The 19,653-nt window shown below is 51.8% G+C and overlaps 2 protein-coding genes across 13 annotated transcripts in view; both read right to left on the minus strand.

Moving 5' to 3' along the window:
* SLC25A41 (solute carrier family 25 member 41) lies at nucleotides 1-11,194 on the minus strand. Of its 3 annotated transcripts, none has more exons than XM_054539467.2 (7): nucleotides 11,060-11,194; nucleotides 6,804-6,959; nucleotides 4,747-4,899; nucleotides 4,462-4,569; nucleotides 1,278-1,445; nucleotides 1,047-1,194; nucleotides 3-509 (listed from the first exon to the last, which is right to left on the minus strand). In XM_054539467.2, exons 1-7 carry the CDS (start codon nucleotides 11,072-11,074, stop codon nucleotides 337-339), a joined length of 921 nt encoding a protein of 306 aa, XP_054395442.1. In that variant the 5' UTR covers nucleotides 11,075-11,194; the 3' UTR covers nucleotides 3-336. The 3 variants fall into 3 exon arrangements, with proteins under 3 accessions (XP_054395441.1, XP_054395442.1, XP_024092454.1); XM_024236686.3 differs by lacking the exon at nucleotides 11,060-11,194 and adding an exon at nucleotides 8,389-10,092; XM_054539466.2 differs by lacking the exon at nucleotides 11,060-11,194 and adding an exon at nucleotides 8,389-10,107 and having other exon boundaries at nucleotides 1-1,194.
* SLC25A23 (solute carrier family 25 member 23) overlaps nucleotides 10,959-19,653 on the minus strand; it is a 24,820-nt gene continuing 16,125 nt past the window's right edge. For 3 of the 10 annotated variants that reach the window (XM_063719881.1, XM_063719880.1, XM_063719879.1), the window contains one exon: nucleotides 15,719-17,808. In XM_063719881.1, the coding sequence (XP_063575951.1) occupies nucleotides 17,561-17,808 (248 nt within the window). In that variant the 3' untranslated portion in view covers nucleotides 15,719-17,560. Of the gene's footprint in view, nucleotides 11,345-15,718; nucleotides 17,871-17,894; nucleotides 19,521-19,653 lie in introns of those variants that run through there. The other 7 variants (XM_054539465.2, XM_024236691.3, XM_024236688.3 and 4 more) reach the window with 5 other exon arrangements.

A 19,653-nucleotide genomic window follows, 5' to 3' on the forward strand; every position in this document is an offset into this window, starting at 1 on the left:
CAAGTATCCAGACACGTTCCGCAAAAACCATCTCTTTATTCCTTGTTGTGTGACATATTCACCATTTCGCCCTGGAGCCAGGACGACCCGCAAGGGGCCAGACTGGAGTCCACGTTTCTTGTCTCAGGCTGCACCCTGGGGAGGGAGCCCCAGGAGTCTTCTGACCCAGCACCCCCACCCCCACCAACCCCAGCTGCAGGAATCGTGTGACCCAGCGCCCCATCCCCACCCCCAGCCTGCTTTTGCCACCAAAAACTGCTCCAGGGCCTGAGCCTTGGGGCCTCGAGGGCTCCTCCTGTCCTATTTCTGCCTAGGCTGTGTCGTCCAGCTCACAGCCTATATGCCCAGGGTTTTCTTCATGGCTTCGTACACCACAGAGCTGATGCCACCTGCTGGTAAGACCTTCAGTAGTGTGGGGGTCATGCCTCGGTACAGCCCTAGCCAGCCCTGCTGGGCCAGGATCCGCTGGAGGACTCCGCGCATGGTGGGATTTGAGCCCTCCACGGTATCTGCAGGGACACAGGCAAGATCAGGACTAGGCCAGAGATGACCGGGCCTCCTAGGAGTCTGGAATGTTGCGGACAGGTGCTGAAGCCACTAGTAGGGGCCCCAGGGGTCAGTAGGAAAAGAGTTTTGAAGAGTCTTAGAGGAAATTGGTCAGTTTGAGGAGCAGTGGGGGAGTTTCTGAGTAGGAGTTATCAGGATTAATTTTAGGAAATTTTCTTGAGGGGTGGGAGTGGGGATAGGGTCTCTCTCTGTTGCGCAGGAGTGCGGAGGCACGATCATAGCTCACTGCAGCCTCGATCTCCAGAGCTCAAGGGATCCTCCAGCCTCAGCCTCCCAAGTAGCTGGGACCACAGGTCCATACCACCATGCCTGGCTAATTTTTATATATATTTTTTGAGACGGAGTCTCAAAAGCCATCAAAAGTGGGCTGGGATCAGACATGGAGGGTGCCGGACTCAGTTTTGGGGTATGAGAAAATTGAGACAGCCAGGGTGGGGCGGGGAAGGGGCATGCGTGGTGGCCGCTGGGGACAGGCTGACCTTGGGCCTGCATCCTGGTGCGCACCAGAGTCAGTGGGTAGCTGGCCATCTGGCCACAGGTCGTGGATAGCGTCACAGACGACAGACTGACCAGGCCACTGGGGTCCCCCATATCCCTGCCTGACTTCAGCCAGAAGCACTGGAGCATCTGCAAGAGAAGGGGGCCAGGAGAAAGCTCACTAGGAGCCTGGGCTCCGGCCACCCCTGCCACCCCCTCTGCAGGACCCATACCTCATAGACAGCCAGGTCGGTGCAGGCATAGGGGATGATGCCGAGCATATTGGGCAGGTAGCCGCGGTAAAGGGCGCGGGTGCCCTCCCGCTGCAAGATCTGCCTGGCGCAGTCCAGCAGCCCCTTGTACTGGCCCGTCCGACGCAAGGTCAGCCTCGTCTTCAGCACCTGGGGATGGCGGGGAACAAGGCAGCTCATTTGATTGAATCCTGTCAATGACCCTCGGGGTAGCCATTGTCCCCACCCTACAAACAAGGAAAATGAGGCTCAGGAAGGCAAAGAGCTGGGTTTCAGACCCAGATCTGTCAGATTCCATGGGATGCTCTCTGAATTTTGAGTTCTGAAGCACAAAGGCTGGCAAAGGCCAAGAGAGTGAGGGAAGAAGGCGCACGCCTGTAATCCCAGCACTTTGGGAGGCCGAGGCGGGCGGATCACGAGGTCAGGAGATCGAGACCATCCTGGCTAACACGGTGAAACCTCGTCTCTACTAAAAATACAAAAAAATAGCAGTGCGTGATGGCGGGCATCTGTAGACCCAGCTACTTGGGAGGCTGAGGCAGGAGAATGGCATGAACCCAGGAGGCGGAGCTTGCAGTGAGCCGAGATCGTGCCACTGCACTCCAGCCTGGGCGACAGAGCGAGACTCCATCTCAAAAAAAAACAAAAAAAAAACAGGGAAAGGAGGCGAGAAAACATGCCCTCAAGCCTCAAAAATTGAAGACAGCTGGCAAAACTTTATGGCAAAAAGATCAAGCATTGCGGGGAAAGAAAGGGAGTGAATAGGTAGAAAACAGGGCCTTCCTAGGGCAGTGAAACCACTTCGTAAGATACTACAGTGGTGGATACAAGTCATTATACATTCCTCAAAACCCATAGAACTGTTACATTAAGAGTGAACCCTAGGTCGGGTGCGGTGGCTCATGCCTGTAATCCCAGCACTTTGGGAGGCCGAGGTGGGTGGAACTCTTGAGGTCAGGAGTTTGAGACCATCCTGGGCAATATGGCGAAACCCTGTCTCTACTAAAAATACAAAAACTAGCTGGGTGTGGTGGCAGGCAGCTGTAATCCCAGCTCCTCGGGAGGCTGAGGCAGGAGAATCGCTTGAACCCGGAAGGTGGAGGTCGCAGTGAGCAGTGAGTCAAGATCGTGCCACTGCACTCCAGCCTGGGTGACAGAGTGAGACTCTCAAAAAAAAAAAAGAAGAAAAAAAAAGAAAAAAAGGAAGGTTCCTGGTCCACAGATGAGGAATGAAAATATATACGTATACATATATATAGTATATATACATATTATATATGTATTATTATATATCATGCATATATTATATGTAACACACATAGACATATATTTTTATATTACATAGTATATAATAAATGTAATTATATAATTATATACATTAAATTATTTAATTATATATAATATATACATGTTATATGTAGAATATATAATTTTATAATAAGTAATGTATATAATATATGTGTATATTATATATAAAACATATATATATATATATTTTTTGAGACAGGGTCTCCCTCTGTCACCCAGGCTGGAGTGCAGTTGTGTGCCATCATAGCTCACTGCAGCATCGACCTTCTGGGCTCAAGTGATCCTCCCACCTCAGCCTCCTGAGTAGCTGGGACTACAGGCATGTGCCACCACACCTGGCTGATTTTTGTTTTCAGTAAAGATGGGGTCTTGCTATATTGCCCAGGCTGGTGTCAAACTCCTGGGCTCAAGCAAGCAGTCCTCCCGGCTCAGTCTCCCAAAGTGTTGGGATTACAGGTGTGAGCCAAGGTGTCTGGCCTGAAAATGTTTTTTATATATATATATGTGATATATATATATATATATATATATATGTGATATATATATATATATGTGATATATATATATATGTGATATATATATGTTATATATAATATATAAATTTATGAAAATGTTATATATATGTATATATGTTATATATAATATATACATATATAAATTTATAGAAAGGAGGAGATTGGAGAGGAGGAGAAAGAGGTAAAGGGGGAAGAGGAAGAGGGGGGAGAAAGGAGGAGGGAGAAAGGAGGAAGGGAGGTGGAGGGAGAAAAGAGGACAGGAAGAGGAGGAAGGAGAGGAGGAGGAGGAGGAAGAGGTGAAGGGGAAGAAGGGAGAGGAGGAGGAGGGAGAAAAGATGAGGGGAGGGGGAGGGAGAAAGGAGGAGGGGAGGAGGAGGAAAAGGTGAAAGGGAGGAGGGAGAGGAGGGAGAGAAGAGGAGGAGGGAGAAAGGAGGGGAGGAGGAGAAAGAAGTGAAGGGGAGGAGGGAGAAGTGGGAGAAAAGAGGAGAAAGGAGGAGGGAAGGAGGAAGGGAGGAGGAGGGAGGAAGGGAGGAGGAGAGAGAAAGGAGGGGAGAAGGAGGGAGAAAGGAGCAGGGGAGGAGGAAGGAGAAAGGAGCAGGGGAGGAGGAAGGAGAAAGGAGGAGGAGTGAGGAGGAGGAGAGGAGAAGGGAGAAAGGAGGAGGGGGGAGGAGGAGGGAGAAAGGAGGGGAGGAGGAGGGAGGAAGAAGGAGGAGAGGAGGAAGGAGAAAGGAAGAGGGGAGGAGGAGAGAGAAAGGAGGAGAGGAGGAGGAGGGAGAAAGGAGGAGGGGAGGAAAAGGAAGAAAGGAGCAGGGGAGGAGGAGAGAGAGGAAGAGGGGAGGAGAAGGGAGAAAGGAGGAAGGGAGGAGGAGGGAGAAAGGAGGAGGGGAGGAGGAGGAGAGGAAAGAGGAGGGGAGGAGGAGAGAAGAGGAGGGGAGGAGGAGAGGAAGGAAGAGGGGAGGAGGAGGAGAGGAAGGAGGAGGGGAGGAGGAGGCAGAAAGGAGGAAGGAGGAGGGGAGGAGGAGAGGAAAGAGGCGGGGAGGAGGAGGGAGAAAGGAGGGGAGGAGGAGGGAGAAAGGAGGAGGGGAAGAGGAGGGAGAAAGGAGGGGAGGAAAGAGGAGGGGAGGAGAAGGGAGAAAGGAGGAGGGAGAAAGGAGGAGGAGAGGAGGAGGGAGAAAGGAGGAGGGGAGACAGAGGAGGAAGAGGTGAACGGGGAGAAGGGAGAAGTGTGAGAAAAAAGGAGGAGAAAGGAGGAGGGGAGAAAGGAGGAAGAGGAAGTAGCCCCAGCAACGTGGGTAACTAATTTCCACGGCGTTTCCTCACCTGTGGGGCACATGTTCTCTTACCTCCATGGGGTTGATGAGGGTCTGGGAGATGGCCACAGCCAGGGAGCCGGCGAGGAGACGCTCCTGGAAGGGCGGGGACCCTTGTATTCCACAGAAGTAATTCTTGCACTGGGAGAGGAGAGAGGAGGGTGAGAGAGAAGTCAGCCACCCTCCGACACAAAACCCACGCAGGGAAGAGGCCTGGGGTCTGGAGGGTGAGTGTGTGCTTGAACAAGGGCCTGGAATTTTGGGGGTATGGGAGGGGTTTGGGCTTGAGCTGGGGGAAGCAGACCCCTCATTCCCCACCTGCTCGAATACGGAGAACTTGATGGCATACTCAGGAGCGATCTTGAGCACATTGATGCCGTTGCCCCGCCACAGGGAGCGGAAGCCGCCCTCCTGGACCATGCTCTGTAGCCCCCCCAGCAGGTTGGTGAAGTTTGTCTTGGAGGAGTAGACCTGGGTGGAGGGAGGACCCTGGAGGAGCCCCTGCTCGCCTCTGTCTCCGTCCCCATCCCCGCCCCAAGCGCAGCCCCACTGGGACCTCCCAAGCCACCCAACCCCAACCCATCCCCATCCCATCCCCATTCCATCTTCAGCTCCTTCCCCGGCCAGTTCTAGAGTCGCACAAAACACTGACCCAAAGCCAACATCAACCTACATTCCCACCTCACCCTTCCTCTTCATCTCCTCAGTCTTTTTCTCTCTTTCTCTCTTTCTTCCTTCCATCCTTTACTTTCTTTCTCCCTTTCTCTCCCCTCCCTCCCTTCCTTCCTTCTTCCTTCCTTCCTCCCTTCCTTCCTTCCTTTTTTTTTTTTTTTTTGACAGAGTCTCACTCTGTTGCCCAGGCTGGAGTGCAGTCGGGGGATCTCGGCTCACTGCAACCTCCGCCTCCCAGGTTCAAGCGATTCTCCTGCCTCAGCCTCCCGAGTAGCTGGGATTACAGGCTCGCGTCACCATGCCTGGCTTATTTTTGTATTTTTAGTAGAGATGGGGGTTTGCCATGTTGGCCAGGCTGGTCTGGAACTCCTGACCTCAGGTGATCCACCCACCTTGGCCTCCCAAATTGCTGGGATTACAGGCATCAGCCACCGCGCCTAGCCTTCTTTTTCTTTTCTTTCTTGTTTTTTTGTTTGTTTATGTTTTCGAGACAGGATCTTGTTCTGTTGCCCAGGCCAGAATGCAGTGGTGCAATCACAGCTCACTGCAGCCTCAAACTCCTGGGCTCAAGTGATCCTCCCACCTCAGCCTTCTAAGTAGCTGGGACTACAGGTGCATGCTACCGTGGCAGGCTAATTCTGTAAAATTTTTTGTGTAGATGGGGTCTTACTATGTTGCCCAGGCTGGTCTCAAACTCTTGGGCTCAAGCGATTTTCCCACTTTGGCCTCCCAAAGTGCTGGGATTACAGGTGTGAGTCACCATGCCCGACTCCTTTTCAAATATTTAATTAATTAATTAATTAATTATTATTTTGTAGAGATGTGGTCTCACTGTATTGCCCAGCTGGTCTCAAACTCCTAAGCTCAAGTAATCCTCCCTCCTTGGCCTCCCAAATTGAGCCACTGCACCCATTTATTTTTTCAGTCAGGGATCTCACCCTGTCACCCAGGCTGGAGTTTGTGGCAATGATCATGGCTCACTGCAGCCTCCAACTCCTGGGCTCAAGCGATCCTCCTGCCTCAGCCTCCTGAGCAGCTGAGACTATGGGTGTGAGATATCCTGCTTGAGGTAGCTCCAGTCCTGCGTTGCCTTTTTTTTTTTTTTTCTTTTTTGAGACAGAGTCTCAGTCTGTGGCCCAGGCTGGAGTGCAGTGACGCAATCTCAGCTCACTGCAACCTCCATCTCCTGGATTCAAGCAATTCTCCTGCCTCAGCCTCCTATGTAGCTGGGACTACAGGCACGCGCCACCATGCCCGACTAATTTTTTTGTATTTTTAGTAGAGACAGGGTTTCGCCATGTTGGCCAGGCTGGTCTCAAACTCCTGACCCCAGGTGATCTGCCTTCCCTGGGCCTCCCAAAGTGCTGGCATTAGAGGCATGAGCCACTGCGCCTGGACCCTACCTTGTCTTTAAACTCGTCCAAAGACCCCACCCCCAATTCCCTGACCTCCAACCCCACCTTGGCCCAGCGTTGGTCCCTGTCCCTGGCAAGTTCTCTCAACTCCTCAAACTCGACTCCAAGCCGTGTCCACACCAGCTCCATCACCACCCACAACCTCAATCTCAACTAGTCCAGGAGAGCCCAACTCCAGCCAGCACTCCTATCCTGCACTTCATCGCCGTCACCTCCATCTGTCCTCACCCCACGTTCTCCCCAGTGGCTCCAGCGCTGGGTCCCGTCCTCCCCCCAACCTACACAAACCTGCATGTACACCTTGGCTCTGTCCAGAGGTGCCGTGCCCGTGCGAGACACCGCCCCGGCCATAGCTCCTGAGAGCAGAAACTTCCACAAGGCCCCCTTGTTATCCACTTCCAGGACTTCCACGGGGACCATCAGCTGCTCTCCTGTGTCCAGCACCTGCAGGGCAGACCCGGCCCTCCCTCATCCTCGGCCAGGTTGGGGCACCTTCCCCAGACACACATCTAGGGCACCCACCTGGTGAAAGACCCACCCTGTTCCCCCAAGTCTGCATTTTTTTTTTCCGAGACGGAGTCTTGCTTTGCTGCCCAGGTTAGAGTGCAGTGGCGCAATCTCAGCTCGTTGCAACCTCTACCTCCCAGGTTCAAGCAGTTCCTGCCGCAGCCTCCTGAGTAGCTGGGATTATAGGCATGCACCACCACACCTGACTAATTTTTGTATTTTTTTTTTTTTTTTTTTTTTTTTTTTTTTAGTAGAAATGGGTTTCACTAAGTTGGCCAGGCTGGTCTCTAACTCCTGACCCCAAGTGATTCGGCCCTCCCCCCCCCGGTTTGATTTTGTTTTGTTTTTGTTTTTGTTTTTTTTTAGACAGAGTCTCACTCTATTGCCCACGCTGGAGTACAGTGGTGTGATCTTGGCTCACTGCAACCTCTGTCCCCCTGGTTCAAGTGATTCTCGTGTCTCAGCTTCCCAAGAAGGGACTATGTCCAAAGCTTGTCCTTATACTGGGTGATAAATCATGTCTCTACCAAAGGAATGGATATCATATAGACTCTTTTTTTTTGAGATGGAGTTTTGCTCTTGTTGCCCAGGCTGGAGTGCAGTGGTGTGATCTCGGCTCACTGCAACCTCCGCCTCCTGGGTTCAAGTGATTCTCCTGCCTCAGCCTCCCGAGTAGCTGAGATTACAGGGATGTGCCAACATGCCCAGCAAATTTTTGTATTATTTTTAGTAGAGGCAGGGTTTCACCTTGTTGGCCAGGCTGGTCTTGAACTCCTGACCTCAGGTGATCCACCCGCCTCAGCCTCCCAAAGTGCTGGGATTACAGGCGTGAACCACCACACCCAGCCAATATAACATAGACTCTCTAAGTTACTCACGGAAGATCCAAGGAGGAATACAAATGTAATTAGGAATATATCTAGACTCTTAATTTATTCTTATTTGTTGAGACAGAATCTCGCCGTGTTGTCCTGGCTCGAGTGCAGTGATGAGATCTGGGCTTACTGCAACCTCTACCTCCTGAGTTCAAATGATTCTCCTGCCTCAGCCTCCCGAGTAGCTGGTACTACAGGCACCAACCACCATGCCTGGCTAAGTTTTGTAATTTTAGTAGAGATAGGGTTTTGGCATGTTGGCCAGGCTGGTCTTGAACTCCTGTCCTCAAGTGACCCAATCACCTCAACCTCCCAAAGTGCTGGGATTACATGCGTGAGCCGTCGGGCCCTGCCTCCCTGCCCCGCCCTGCTTCAAGGTGGAATTCTAGGTCTGCTAGCAGAGGAGTAGGCCCGTAGAGGGCGTGGGTAGCCTGGCCTCTCTCTGCAGTCCTGACCAGAGGTGCCAGGACACTGGTGTTTCCTAAACTCACCTGCTGTGACGGGAGATGTTCAAGGCTGTTGTCATGCATGTGGCCAAACACGTATCCATACACGTGTGTACAGCCAGGATTCCAGGACGGGGCTGGAGGCGGAGGTGGCGGGGGGGAGGTGGGGCTTTGATGAGTAAGGTCTTGACCCTCCTAAACAGTGTCTGGATCCTAGAGCAAGTGTTCTGAGGTTCCCCAGGCTGAGCGCCCACGGAGGAAGTTAGGACACCTGGCTTCAAATCCCTAAGCAGTTGTTTGCTGCTCCAGCTACCATGCGGGAGTGTCTAGTGGGAGGGTTGTGTGGGGGACCAAGAGGAGGATGAAGTCACAAACGCCCCTGTGACCTCGCTGGGTGTGGTGGGCAGCGTGATGGCCCCTTTCCCCCAAATGTCCACCTCCTGGTCCCCCAAACCAATAAAGATGTTATCGTTATACATTGAATTGTGTCCTGTCAAAATTATTATTATTATCGTTTTTTTGAGATGGTGTCTTGCTCTGTCGCCCAGGCTGGAGTGCAGTGGCGCTATCTCGGTTCACTGCAAGCTCCGCCTCCTGGGTTCACACCATTCTCCGGCCTCAGCCTCCTGAGTAGCTGGGACTACAGACTCCCGCCACCACGCCTGGCTAATTTTTTGTATTTTTTAGTAGAGACGGGGTTTCACCGTGTTAGCCAGGATGGTCTCGATCTCCTGACCTCGTGATCCACCCACCTTGGCCTCCCAAAGTGCTGGGATTACAGGCGTGAGCCACTGCTTCCGGCTGCAAAATTCTTATGTTGAAGCCCTATCTCCCAGTGGGTTGGAATTTGGAGACAGGGCCTTTGGGAGGTCCTCTGGGTTAGATGAACTCATGAGGATGGCCCCTGCAAGATGGAATTAGTTCCCTATAAGAGAAAGACAAACCGTAGCTCTTTCTCTCTCTCTGTCTGCCATGGGAGGACGCAGCAAGAAGGCATGGCAGGAAGAAATCCCTCAGCAGGAACTGAGCTAGCCGGCCACCTTAACCTTGGGTTTCCCAGCCTCCAGAAATAAATGTCTGCAGTTTAAGACCCCACTCTTTAGTGTTTCCTTATAGCAGCCTGGGCTGACTTACATTTGTTACATGGCAAAGGGGAATTAAGTTTGCAGATACAATTAAGGTTGCTAGGCCTGATGCGGTGGCTCATGCCTGTAATCCCAACACTTTGGGAGGCCGAGGTGGGCGGATCATCTGAGGTCAGGAGTTCGAGACCAGCCTGACCAACATGGTGAAACCCAGTCCCTCCTAAAAATACAAAAATTAGCCAGGCTTGGTGGTGTGCCCCTGTAATCTCAGCTACTCTGGAGGCTGAGACAGGAGAATTGCTTGAACCCAGGAGACGGAGGTTGCAGTGAGCCAAGATCGCGCCATTGCACTGCAGCCTGGGCAACAGAGCAAGACTCCATCTCAAACAAACAAACAACAACAACAAAACTTTGCTAGGCTGGGTGCAGTGGCTCACGCCTATAATACCAGCACTTTGGGAGGTCAAGGCAGGTGGATCACTTGAGCCCAGGAGTTCGAGACCAGCCTGGGCAACATGGCTAGACCCCTGTCTCTACAAAAAATACAAAAATTAGCTGGGCATGGTGGTCCATGCCTGTGGTCCCAGCTACTCAGGAGGCTGAGGTGGGAGGATTGCTTGAGCCTGGGAGGTGGAGGCTGCAGTGAGCTGAGATCTTGCCGCTGAACTCCAGCCTGGGTGACAGAGTGAGACCCTGTCTCAAAAAAAAAAGAATTAAGGTTGCTAAACAGCTGATGGGAAGATGGTCTCACTCTGTCACCCAGGCTGGAGTCTAGTGGCACAATTAAGGTCAATCTCCTTGACCTCTCTGTTCTGGTGGCTCTCCCACCTCAGCCACCTGAGTGGCCAGGAACACAGGTGCGGACACCACACCCGGCTAATTTTTAAAAATTATTTTTGGCTGGGCGTGGTGGCTCACACCTGTAATTCTAGCACTTTGGGAGGCCAAGGCAGGCAGATCACCTGAGGTCAGGAGTTTTGAGACCAGCCTGGCCAACACGATAAAACCCCGTGTCTACTAAAAATAACAAAAATTAGCTGGTTGTGGTGGTGCACGCCTATAATCCCAGCTACTCAGGAGGCTGAGGCAGGAGGATCACTTGAGTCCAGGAGTTCAAGACCAGCCTGGGCAGCAAAGCAAGAAATTTTTCTACAAAAAATTTTAAAAATTAGCCAGGTGTGGTCATGTGCACCTGTAGTCCCAGCTACTTGGGAGGCTGAAGTGGGAGGCTCCCTTGAGCACAGGAATTAGAGGCTGCAGTGAGCCATGATTGTGCCACTGCACTCTATCTAGCCTGGGTGACACAGTAAGACCCAGTCTCTAAAAAAAAAAAAATAGTCAGGCATGGTGGTGTGTGCCTGTGGTCCCAGCTACTCCAGAGGTTGAGATGGGAGCACCACCTGAGCCCAGGAGTTTGAAGCTGCAGTGAGCCATGATTGCACCCCTGCACTCCAGCCTGGGGAGGGGACAGAGTGAGACTGTGTTTCAAAAACCAAAACCGAAACCAAAAAAAAAAACCTGACAAAATCATACACATGTAGGTGTATATGTATTAGCCAGCTGTTGCCATGTGACGAATTACCCCCCGCCAAAGGTTGGCAGCTTAACACAACAAACATTTATCATCTCACCCATGTTCTGAGCATTAGGAACTCAGGAGCCGCTGAGCCGGGTGTTCCTGTGATTCAGCGTTTGAAGTATAAGAGTCTAAGATTCAGGATTCAGGTGCTGGGATCCAGTTGTTCCGGTGGAGGGATCCACAAAGCTTGGACTATCCAGGGAATTCAACTGATAGAATTGTAGTGAGATGTTGGCCAGGACAGCAAGATCCTCTTCCAAGCTCAGTTACATGGCTATTGGCTGAATTCCTCACCACATGATCCTCTCCATAAGGCTGCTCATGGCATGACCACCGGCTTCCTTCCAAGCAAATGTTATGAGAAAGGAGGGGAGAGAGAGAGAGAGAGAGAGCATATAACCAATAACCAAGATGGTAGCGACAGTCTCTTTTTTTTTCTTTGAGACGTAGTTTTGTTCTTGTTGCCCAGGCTGGAGTGCAGTGGCGCAATCTCGACTCACTGCAACCTCTGCCACCCAGGTTCAAGCAACTCTCCTGCCTCAGCCTCCTGAGTAGCTGGGATTATAGGTGCCCGCCACCACGTCCGGCTAATTTTTGTACTTTTAGTAGAGACGGGGTTGCCATGTTGGCCAGGCTGGTCTCGAACTCCTGACCTCAGGTGATTCACCCACCTCGGCCTCCCAAAATGCTAGGATTATAGGCGTGAGTCACTGCACCCAGCCTTTTTTTTTTTTATTTTTTGAGATGGAATCTCGCTCTGTCACCCAGGCTGGAGTGCAATGGAGCAATCTTGGCTCACTGCAACCTCTGCCTCCTGGGTTCAAGTGATTGTCCTGCCTCAGCCTCCTGAGTAGCCAGGATCACAGGCATGTGACACCATGCCCAGCTAATTTTTGTATTTTTAGTAGAGATGGGGTTTCACCATGTTGGCCAGGCTGGTCTCAAACTCCTGACCTCAAGTGGTCCGCCTGCCTCGGCCTCCCAATGTGTTGGGATTACAGGCGTGAGTCACCATGCCCGGCCTACAGTGTCTTTTATAACAGAATCTGGGAAGTGATGTAGGATCACTTCTATTGTATTCTCTTAGTCAGAGAAACCCACCCTGGTACAACATGAGAGGGGCTACACAAAAGTGTGAATTCTATTAAAAACGTTTTTTAACACCTCTGCTGGCAGGAAGAGAGTGTGAATTCTTTCTTTCTTTCTTTCTTTTTTTTTAAATTTGAGATGGATGTTGGCTCACTGCAACCTCTGCCTCCTGGGTTCAAGCGATTCTCCTGCCTCAGCCTCCCGAGTAGCTGGGATTACAGGTGTACTCCACCACACTCAGCTAATTTTTATATTTTTAGTAGAAACAGGTTTCGCCATGTTGCCCAGGCTGGTCTCAAACTCCTGGGCTCAAGTGACCTTGAACTCCTGAGCTCAAGTCATCCTCCCATCTCAGCCTCCTGAGCAGCTGGAACTACAGGTATATGCCATCATGCCCAGCTAATTGAAAATTTTTTTGTAGAAATGGGGTCTCACTATGTTGTCCAGGCTGGTCTCAAACTCCTGGCCTCAAGCGATCCTCCCACCCCTACTTCCCAAAGTGCTGGGTTTACAGACATGAGCTACCCCACCCACCCTGAATTTTCTATTTTTTCTACAATGAATTTGAATTACTCATTGTGGGTTGAACTGTGTCCACCAAAAAGATGTGTTCAAGCCCTAACACCTGTAACCTGCGAATGTGACTTTATTTGGAAATACGGTCTTTGTAGATATAATCAAGTTAAACTGAGTTTACACTGGATTGGGGGGGGTGCCCTAACCCGATGACCTGCTGTCCTTACAAGACATGGAATTGGCTGAGCATGGTGGCTCACGCCTGTAATCCCAGTACTTTGGGAGGCCGAGGCGGGCGGATCACGAGGTCAGGAGATCAAGACCACCCTGGCTAACATGGTGAAACCCTGTCTCTATTAAAAATACAAAAAATTAGCCAGGCATGGTGGCGGGTGCCTGTAGTCCCAGCTACTCGGGAGGCTGAGGCAGGAGAATGGCGTGAACCCAGGAGGCGGAGCTTGCAGTGAGCCGAGATCGCACCACTGCACTCCAGCCTGGGCGACAGAGCAAGACTCCATCTCAAAAAAAAAAAAAAAAAAAAAAGGCCGGGCACGGTGGCTCACGCCTATAATCCCAGAACTTTGGGAGGCCGAGGTGGGTGGATCATGAGGTCAGGAGATGGAGACCATCCTGGCTAACATGGTGAAACCCCATCTCTTCTAAAAATACTAAAAAAAAAAAATTAGCTGGGAGGCCGGGTGCGGTGGCTTACGCCTGTAATCCCAGCACTTTGGGAGGCTGAGGCAGGCGGATCACGAGGTCAGGAGATCGAGACCATCCTGGCTAACATGGTGAAACCCCGTCTCTACTAAAAAAATACAAAACAATTAACCGGGCATGGTGGCGGGCACCTGTGGTCCCAGCTACTCGGGAGGCTGAGGCAGGAGAATGGCGTGAACCTGGGAGGCAGAGCTTGCAGTGAGCCGAGATCGCGCCACTGCATTCCAGCCTGGGCAATAGAGCAAGACTCCGTCTAAAAAAAAACAAAACAAAACATTACCTGGGTGTGGTGGCGGGTACCTGTAGTCCCAGCTACGTGGGAGGCTGAGGCAAGAGAATGGCATGAATCCGGGAGGTGGAGCTTGCAGTGAGCTGAGATCGTGCCACTGCACTCCAAAAAAAAAAAAAAAAAAAAAAAAACATGGAATTTGCACTTTGGGAGGCCGAGGCGGGTGGATCACTTGAGGTCAGGAGTTGAAGACCAGGATAGTGAAACCCCGTCTCTACTAAAAATACAAAAATTAGCCAGGTGTGGTGGTGTGCACCTGTAATCCCAGCTATTCTGGTGGCTGAGGCAGGAGGATCACTTGAACCCGGGAAGCGGAGGCTGCACTGAGCCGAGATCACGTCACTGCCCTCTAGCCTGGGAAACAGCAAAACTCCATCTCAAAAAAAGGATGGAAATTTGGGCAGAGAGACACAGACACACATAAGGGCGCATACAGTATGAAGATATGCAGGCAATGGAGTGATGGGTCTATCATAAGCCAAGGAACACCAAGGACCATGTGCGGTGGCTCACACCTGTAATCCTAGCACTTTGGGAGGCTGAAGGCTGATGAATTGCTTGACCCCACGAGTTCAAGATGAGCCTGGGTAACATGATGATATCCTATTTCCACAAAAAAGAAGTAATAATAATCAGGCTAGGCACGGTGGCTCACGCCTGTAATCCCAGCACTTTGGGAGGCTGAAGTGGGCAGATCACCTGAGGTCAGGAGTTCGAGACCAGCCTGGCCAACATGGGAATACCTGGTCTCTAGTAAAAATACAAAAATTAGCCAGGTGTGGTGGTGCGCGCCTGTAATACCAGCTACTCTGGAGGCTGAGGCAGGAGAATCGCTTGAACCTGGGAGGCAGAGGTTGCAGTGATCTGAAATTGAGCCACTGTACTCCAGCCTGGGAAACAAGAGCAAGACTCCAATCTCAAAAAAAAAAAAAAAAAAAAAATTAGCCAGGCATGGTGGCATATGCCTGTGGTTCTAGCTGCTTGGGAGGCTGAGGTGGGAGAATTGCTTGAACCTGGGATGCAGAGGTGGCAGTGAACTGAGATCATGTCACTGCACTCCAGCCTGGGTGACAGAGCGAGACTACATCACAAACAAACAAACAAGCAAAGAAACAAACAAAAAGTTAGTTGGCATGGTGGCGGTTGCCTATAGTCCTAGCTACTTGGGAGGCTGAGGTGGGAGGATCACTTGAGCCCAGGAGGTGTAAGCTGCAGTGAGCTGAGATCGCACCACTGTACTCCAGCCTGGGCAACAGAGCGAGACCCTGTCTCAAAAAAAAAAAAATTAGCTGGACGTAACGGTGCATGTGCCTGCGGTCCCTGTGGTCCCAGATACTCAGGAGGCTGTGGTGGAAGGATCGCTTGAGCACAGGAATTCAAGGCTGCAGTCAGCTACAATTGTACCACTACACTCTAACCTGGGCTGCAGAGTGAGAGCCTATCTCTGTCTCACACATACACATACACACACACACAAATTGTTTTAAGCCATCCTGTTTGTGATAATTTGGTCTGGCAGCCCTAGGAAAAGGATAATTTGAAAAAAAATTGAAATTTGTAATTTGAAAAAAATACAGAGGCCAGGCGTGGTGGTTCATGCCTGTAATCCCAGCATTTTGGGAGGCTGAGGCGGGTGGATCACTTGAGGTCAGGAGTTTGAGACTAGCCTGGCCAACATGGCGAAACCCCGTCTCTCCTAAAAATACAAAAAATTAGCTGGGCGTGGTGGTGGGCGCCTGTAATCCCAGCTACTCAGGAGGCTGAGGTAGGAGAATCGCTTGAACCCGGGAGGCAGAGGTTGCAGTGAGCTGAGACCGTGCCACTGCCCTCTAGCCTGGGCAACAGAGTGAGACTCCGTCTCAAAAATAAATAAATAAATAAAAATAATAAAACCCAGAAAATGTAGAAGGGGTTATAAACAGGGACTCCCTCCCCTGCTCCCATTTTATAGATGTGTAAACTGAGGCTCAAAGAGGGAATTATTTCCTGGCTCTTGGAACTGTGGGTGTTGGGAAGCAGCCCCTTGTCCCTTCCCTAGGGGTAGACTAAGGTGGTCCCATAGCCACCCACCCCCTTTTCAGTAAAAACCACAATAAAAGAGCTTAGAAAATTTATTCCTTTTGTTCTTTTCCTTTGAAATAACACACACAGGCAGGGAGGTGGGGCGCGGTGGAGGTCGAAGGAGGTGGAAGCGTGAGGAAGTCCTCCAGCCCCTCCCCAAATCCCAGTTCCCCTTTCCATGTCCCTCCATGGGGTCTCCGGATGATCCTAAGCTCAGAATCCAACTATGAAGTGCAGAATGTACGGGCATAGGGGAGGAGGACTTTGCTCCTCTCTCTGGTAGAAAAATAGATCTGGAATGAATTTGGGGATTTGGCGGTTTTTTTTGTTTTTGTTTTTTGCATCATTGGGTGCTTGGGTTTAGGGAAGGGTGGTCTTTGCCGATTTTCTCCTGGCTTTCAACTCCGGAAGCCTGGGGAGGCGCTGGTAGTGCTGGGGTGGGGACATCCCTTCATGTGTCCCTGGCCTCAGACTGTCTCCTTGCCAGCCTCCAGGAGTGAGTGATTCCTCGGAGCCCTTGGAGGGACACAGCTCTGGGGACTATTTGCCTAGAAGGTGGGAGGGGGATGGAAGATGCTGTGAAGTGTGGGGATGCAGGGAGTGGAGTGGTTCCAGGGAACAGTTTCCCCACAGGGCTGGGAGGGGGTGGCCATGCAGAGGTGGGGTGAGGGGGAATCCAGCATCCGTGCAGGTTGCAGCCAGGACCTGGGCTTCCTTCCCCACAGGCTCCCTCGACCATGCAATTTCATGTCATGAGAAGCCGGCTCTGGGCACCAGTGAGTGTGGGATACTGTGTGACTGGGCTGCCAGGATCTAGACTTGGGGCCTGAACATTTGGGACCGGGCGCCTGGAAGATTCAGATCAGAAACCAGGGATTAAGGGCTTGGGATTCAGTGCCTTGGAATATCAGGGTCTGCCTTCAAGAGATGAGGTTTCAACATTGAGGGACTGGGCAGAGGGATTGGGGATCCAGAATCTGTAATCCAGCAGCTGCAGTTGCCAGGATCCACTTGCTGTGCCACTGGGGCCCCCACACTTGTTTTAGGAGACAGAATCTGGTGGGTGGGGGCTTGGGAATCTGGGATCCAGTGCCTGGGGGTGGAAGGCATAGTGCTTGAAATGTAGGGATGTGGCAGTCAGAGCAGAAGGATCTGAGACCCAGTGTCAAGGTTAAAAAAAACCAAAAAACAAAAAGCAATGCAGGAATCCAGTGGATGGGGTGAGGGGATCTGGGATCCAGTGATGCGGGCCCCAGGATCCAGGCATTGCGGTTGTCAGGATCCAGTGGTGAGGTTTGTTGACATCCAGAATCCAGCAGCTGAGCTTGGAGATCCAGGGCTCGACACATGGGGATCTGGGGTTGGGGATCTAGGATCCAGCGTTTCACTAGGACACTGGATCTGGTGCCTGAGGGAGGCAGGGTCTGGGTGTTGAGGTACAGGGAATCCGTGCTCCTGTGGTTGGGGTGTCGGGATCCATTCACTGATTTGTGTGGAATCCAGTGGTTAAGACGTGGAGGTCCAGGATCCAGTAGGGGGCACAGGGAAGCGTGGGATCCACCTTGGGATGTGGGGCTGCAGGATCCAGTGATTTGGGGGATGGGGATTAAGGGCTGGGGTGTGGATAATCTTGGATCTTGTGGTTAGGGTAGCAGACTTGAGTTGCTGAAGTAAGGGATCCACAGTTATGGTTACAGGGGGATCTGGGATCTAGTGGCTGGAGGATGGAGATCCCATGACCCAGTGGTTGGGGCATAGGAGTCTAGGATCCAGGATCTGAGTGCTGGGATCCCATGACCCAATGGTTGGGGCATAGGAGTCTAGGATCCAGGATCTGGGTGCTGGGATCCCATGACCCAATGGTTGGGGCATAGGAGTCTAGGATCCAGGATCTGGGTGCTGGGATCTCGTGGCCAAAGAGTAGGGATCCTGTGGTTGGATCATCAGTCTCCAGTGGCTGAGGTGTGGGGGGTGAGGGATCGGGGGGACGGGCTCCGGGTCCCTCACCTGGACGTGACCCCCAAGGCCTGCTTCATGTTCTCGTAGACCACATAGGAGATGCTCACAGCTGGAATAACCTTCATGAAGTTGGGGGCGATCCCCCGGTAGAGGCCCCGCATGCCCTCCTGGGACAGGATGTGACGTAGCAGACCCAGCATGGACAGCTGGGGGCCACCCTCGATGGAGGCTGGGAGGGGGCGGGGGGGGGCACCAGGTAAGGCCAACGTTCCCCTTTCACTTCCCCCTCCTACCCCGCAGGGTCGGGCCAGGTGGTGTCATTGCAGCAGGAGGGAAGGAGGTTAGACTAACAGTGGGACCTACCACTCAGAGTCGAGACTTGTATTGACCTTGGAACTGGCTGCTCACCTTTTCGCCCCAAGTTTGGGGACAATTAGAAATGGAGCAGGTGTGCAAGGTGAGAAAGGACAGAAATGTCCTCCTGGATCCAGGTTCCCTCCCTCCTTTCCCAGCTGACTCCTACTCATATTCCCAACCCCTATCCCAGAGCCAGCTCCCCAGGGGACTCCTTGATGCTCCAGTCTAAGTCAGGCTCCTCCCTGCCCTCCACCCACTTTTTCTTTTTTAGATGGAGTTTCGCTCTTGTTGCCCAGGCTGGAGTGCAGTGGTGCAATCTCGGCTCACTGCAACCTCCGCCTCCCGGGTTCAAGCAATTCTCCTGCCTCAGCCTCCCAAGTAGCTGGGATTACAGGCATAAGCCACCACACCTGGCTAATTTTTTTGTATTTAGTAGAGATGGGGTTTCACCATGTTGGTCAGGCCGGTCTTAAACTGTTTTTTTTGAGACAGAATTTCGCTCTTGTTGCCCAGGCTGGAGTGCAATGGCACGATCTTGGCTCACCGCAACCTCCGCCTCCCGGGTTCAAGCGATTCTCCTGCCTCAGCCTCCCGAGTAGCTGAGATTACAGGCATGCGCCACCTTGCCCGGCTAATTTTTTTGTATTTTTAGTAGAGATGGGGTTTCTCCATGTTGGTCAGGCTGGTCTCCAACTCCCAACCTCAGGTGATCCACCCGCCTCGGCCTCCCAAAGTGCTGGGATTACAGGCGTGTGCCACCATGCCCAGCCCTTTTTTGTTTTTTTTGTTTTTGAGACAGAGTTTTCGCTCCTGTTGCCCAGGCTGGAGTGCGACGGCACGATCTTGGCTCACTGCAACCTATGCTTGCTGGGTTCAAGTGATTCTCCTGCCTCAGCCTCTCGAGTAGCTAAGATTACAGGCGCCTGCTACCACACCCGGCTAATTTTTGTATTTTCAGTAGAGACGGGGTTTAGCCATGTTGGTCAGGCTAGTCTCGAACTCCTGACCTCAGGTGATCCACCCACCTAGGCCTCCCAAGGTGCTGGGATGGCAGGCGTGAGCCACTACCCCTGGCCCCTACCTACTTATTTGAGACAGGGTCTCACTCTGTCACCCAGGCTGGAGTGTGGTGGCATAATCACAGCTCACTGCAGCCTCAAGTGATCCTCTGGCCTCAGCCTCCCAAGTAGTTGGGACTACAGGCACCTACCACCACGCCTGGCTAATTTATTTCTTCGTTTTTTAAAAAAAGATGGGGTCTTGCTATGTTGCCCAGGCTGGTCTCAAACTCCTGGACTCAAATGATCCTTCCTCTTTGGCCTCCTAAAGTGCTGGGATTACAGATGTAAGCCACTGTGCCCGGCCTCCTTCTCCCCTTTATACAACCCTAAATCAATACTTAATTCCAGAATGATTTATTTAGCATCTTCCTTCCTCTCCAGCCTGTGAGCTCTATGAGGGTGGGGACCGTGTCCGTCTTGTACACTGACGTATCTCCAGTGAAGATCACAAAACACAAACACTAAAATTCTCAAGAAAATTCTCAAAACAGATTCAGGGAGAATGGGAGGGTAGTGGTGGAGGGGACATGGGGGAAATAATTCATAAAAGAAAAATACAGACAAAAACAATAACCACTCTGGCCCTGACTGCTC

The sequence above is a fragment of the Pongo abelii genome, chromosome 20, assembly GCF_028885655.2.
Source record: "Pongo abelii isolate AG06213 chromosome 20, NHGRI_mPonAbe1-v2.0_pri, whole genome shotgun sequence".
Taxonomy (NCBI): domain Eukaryota; kingdom Metazoa; phylum Chordata; class Mammalia; order Primates; family Hominidae; genus Pongo; species Pongo abelii.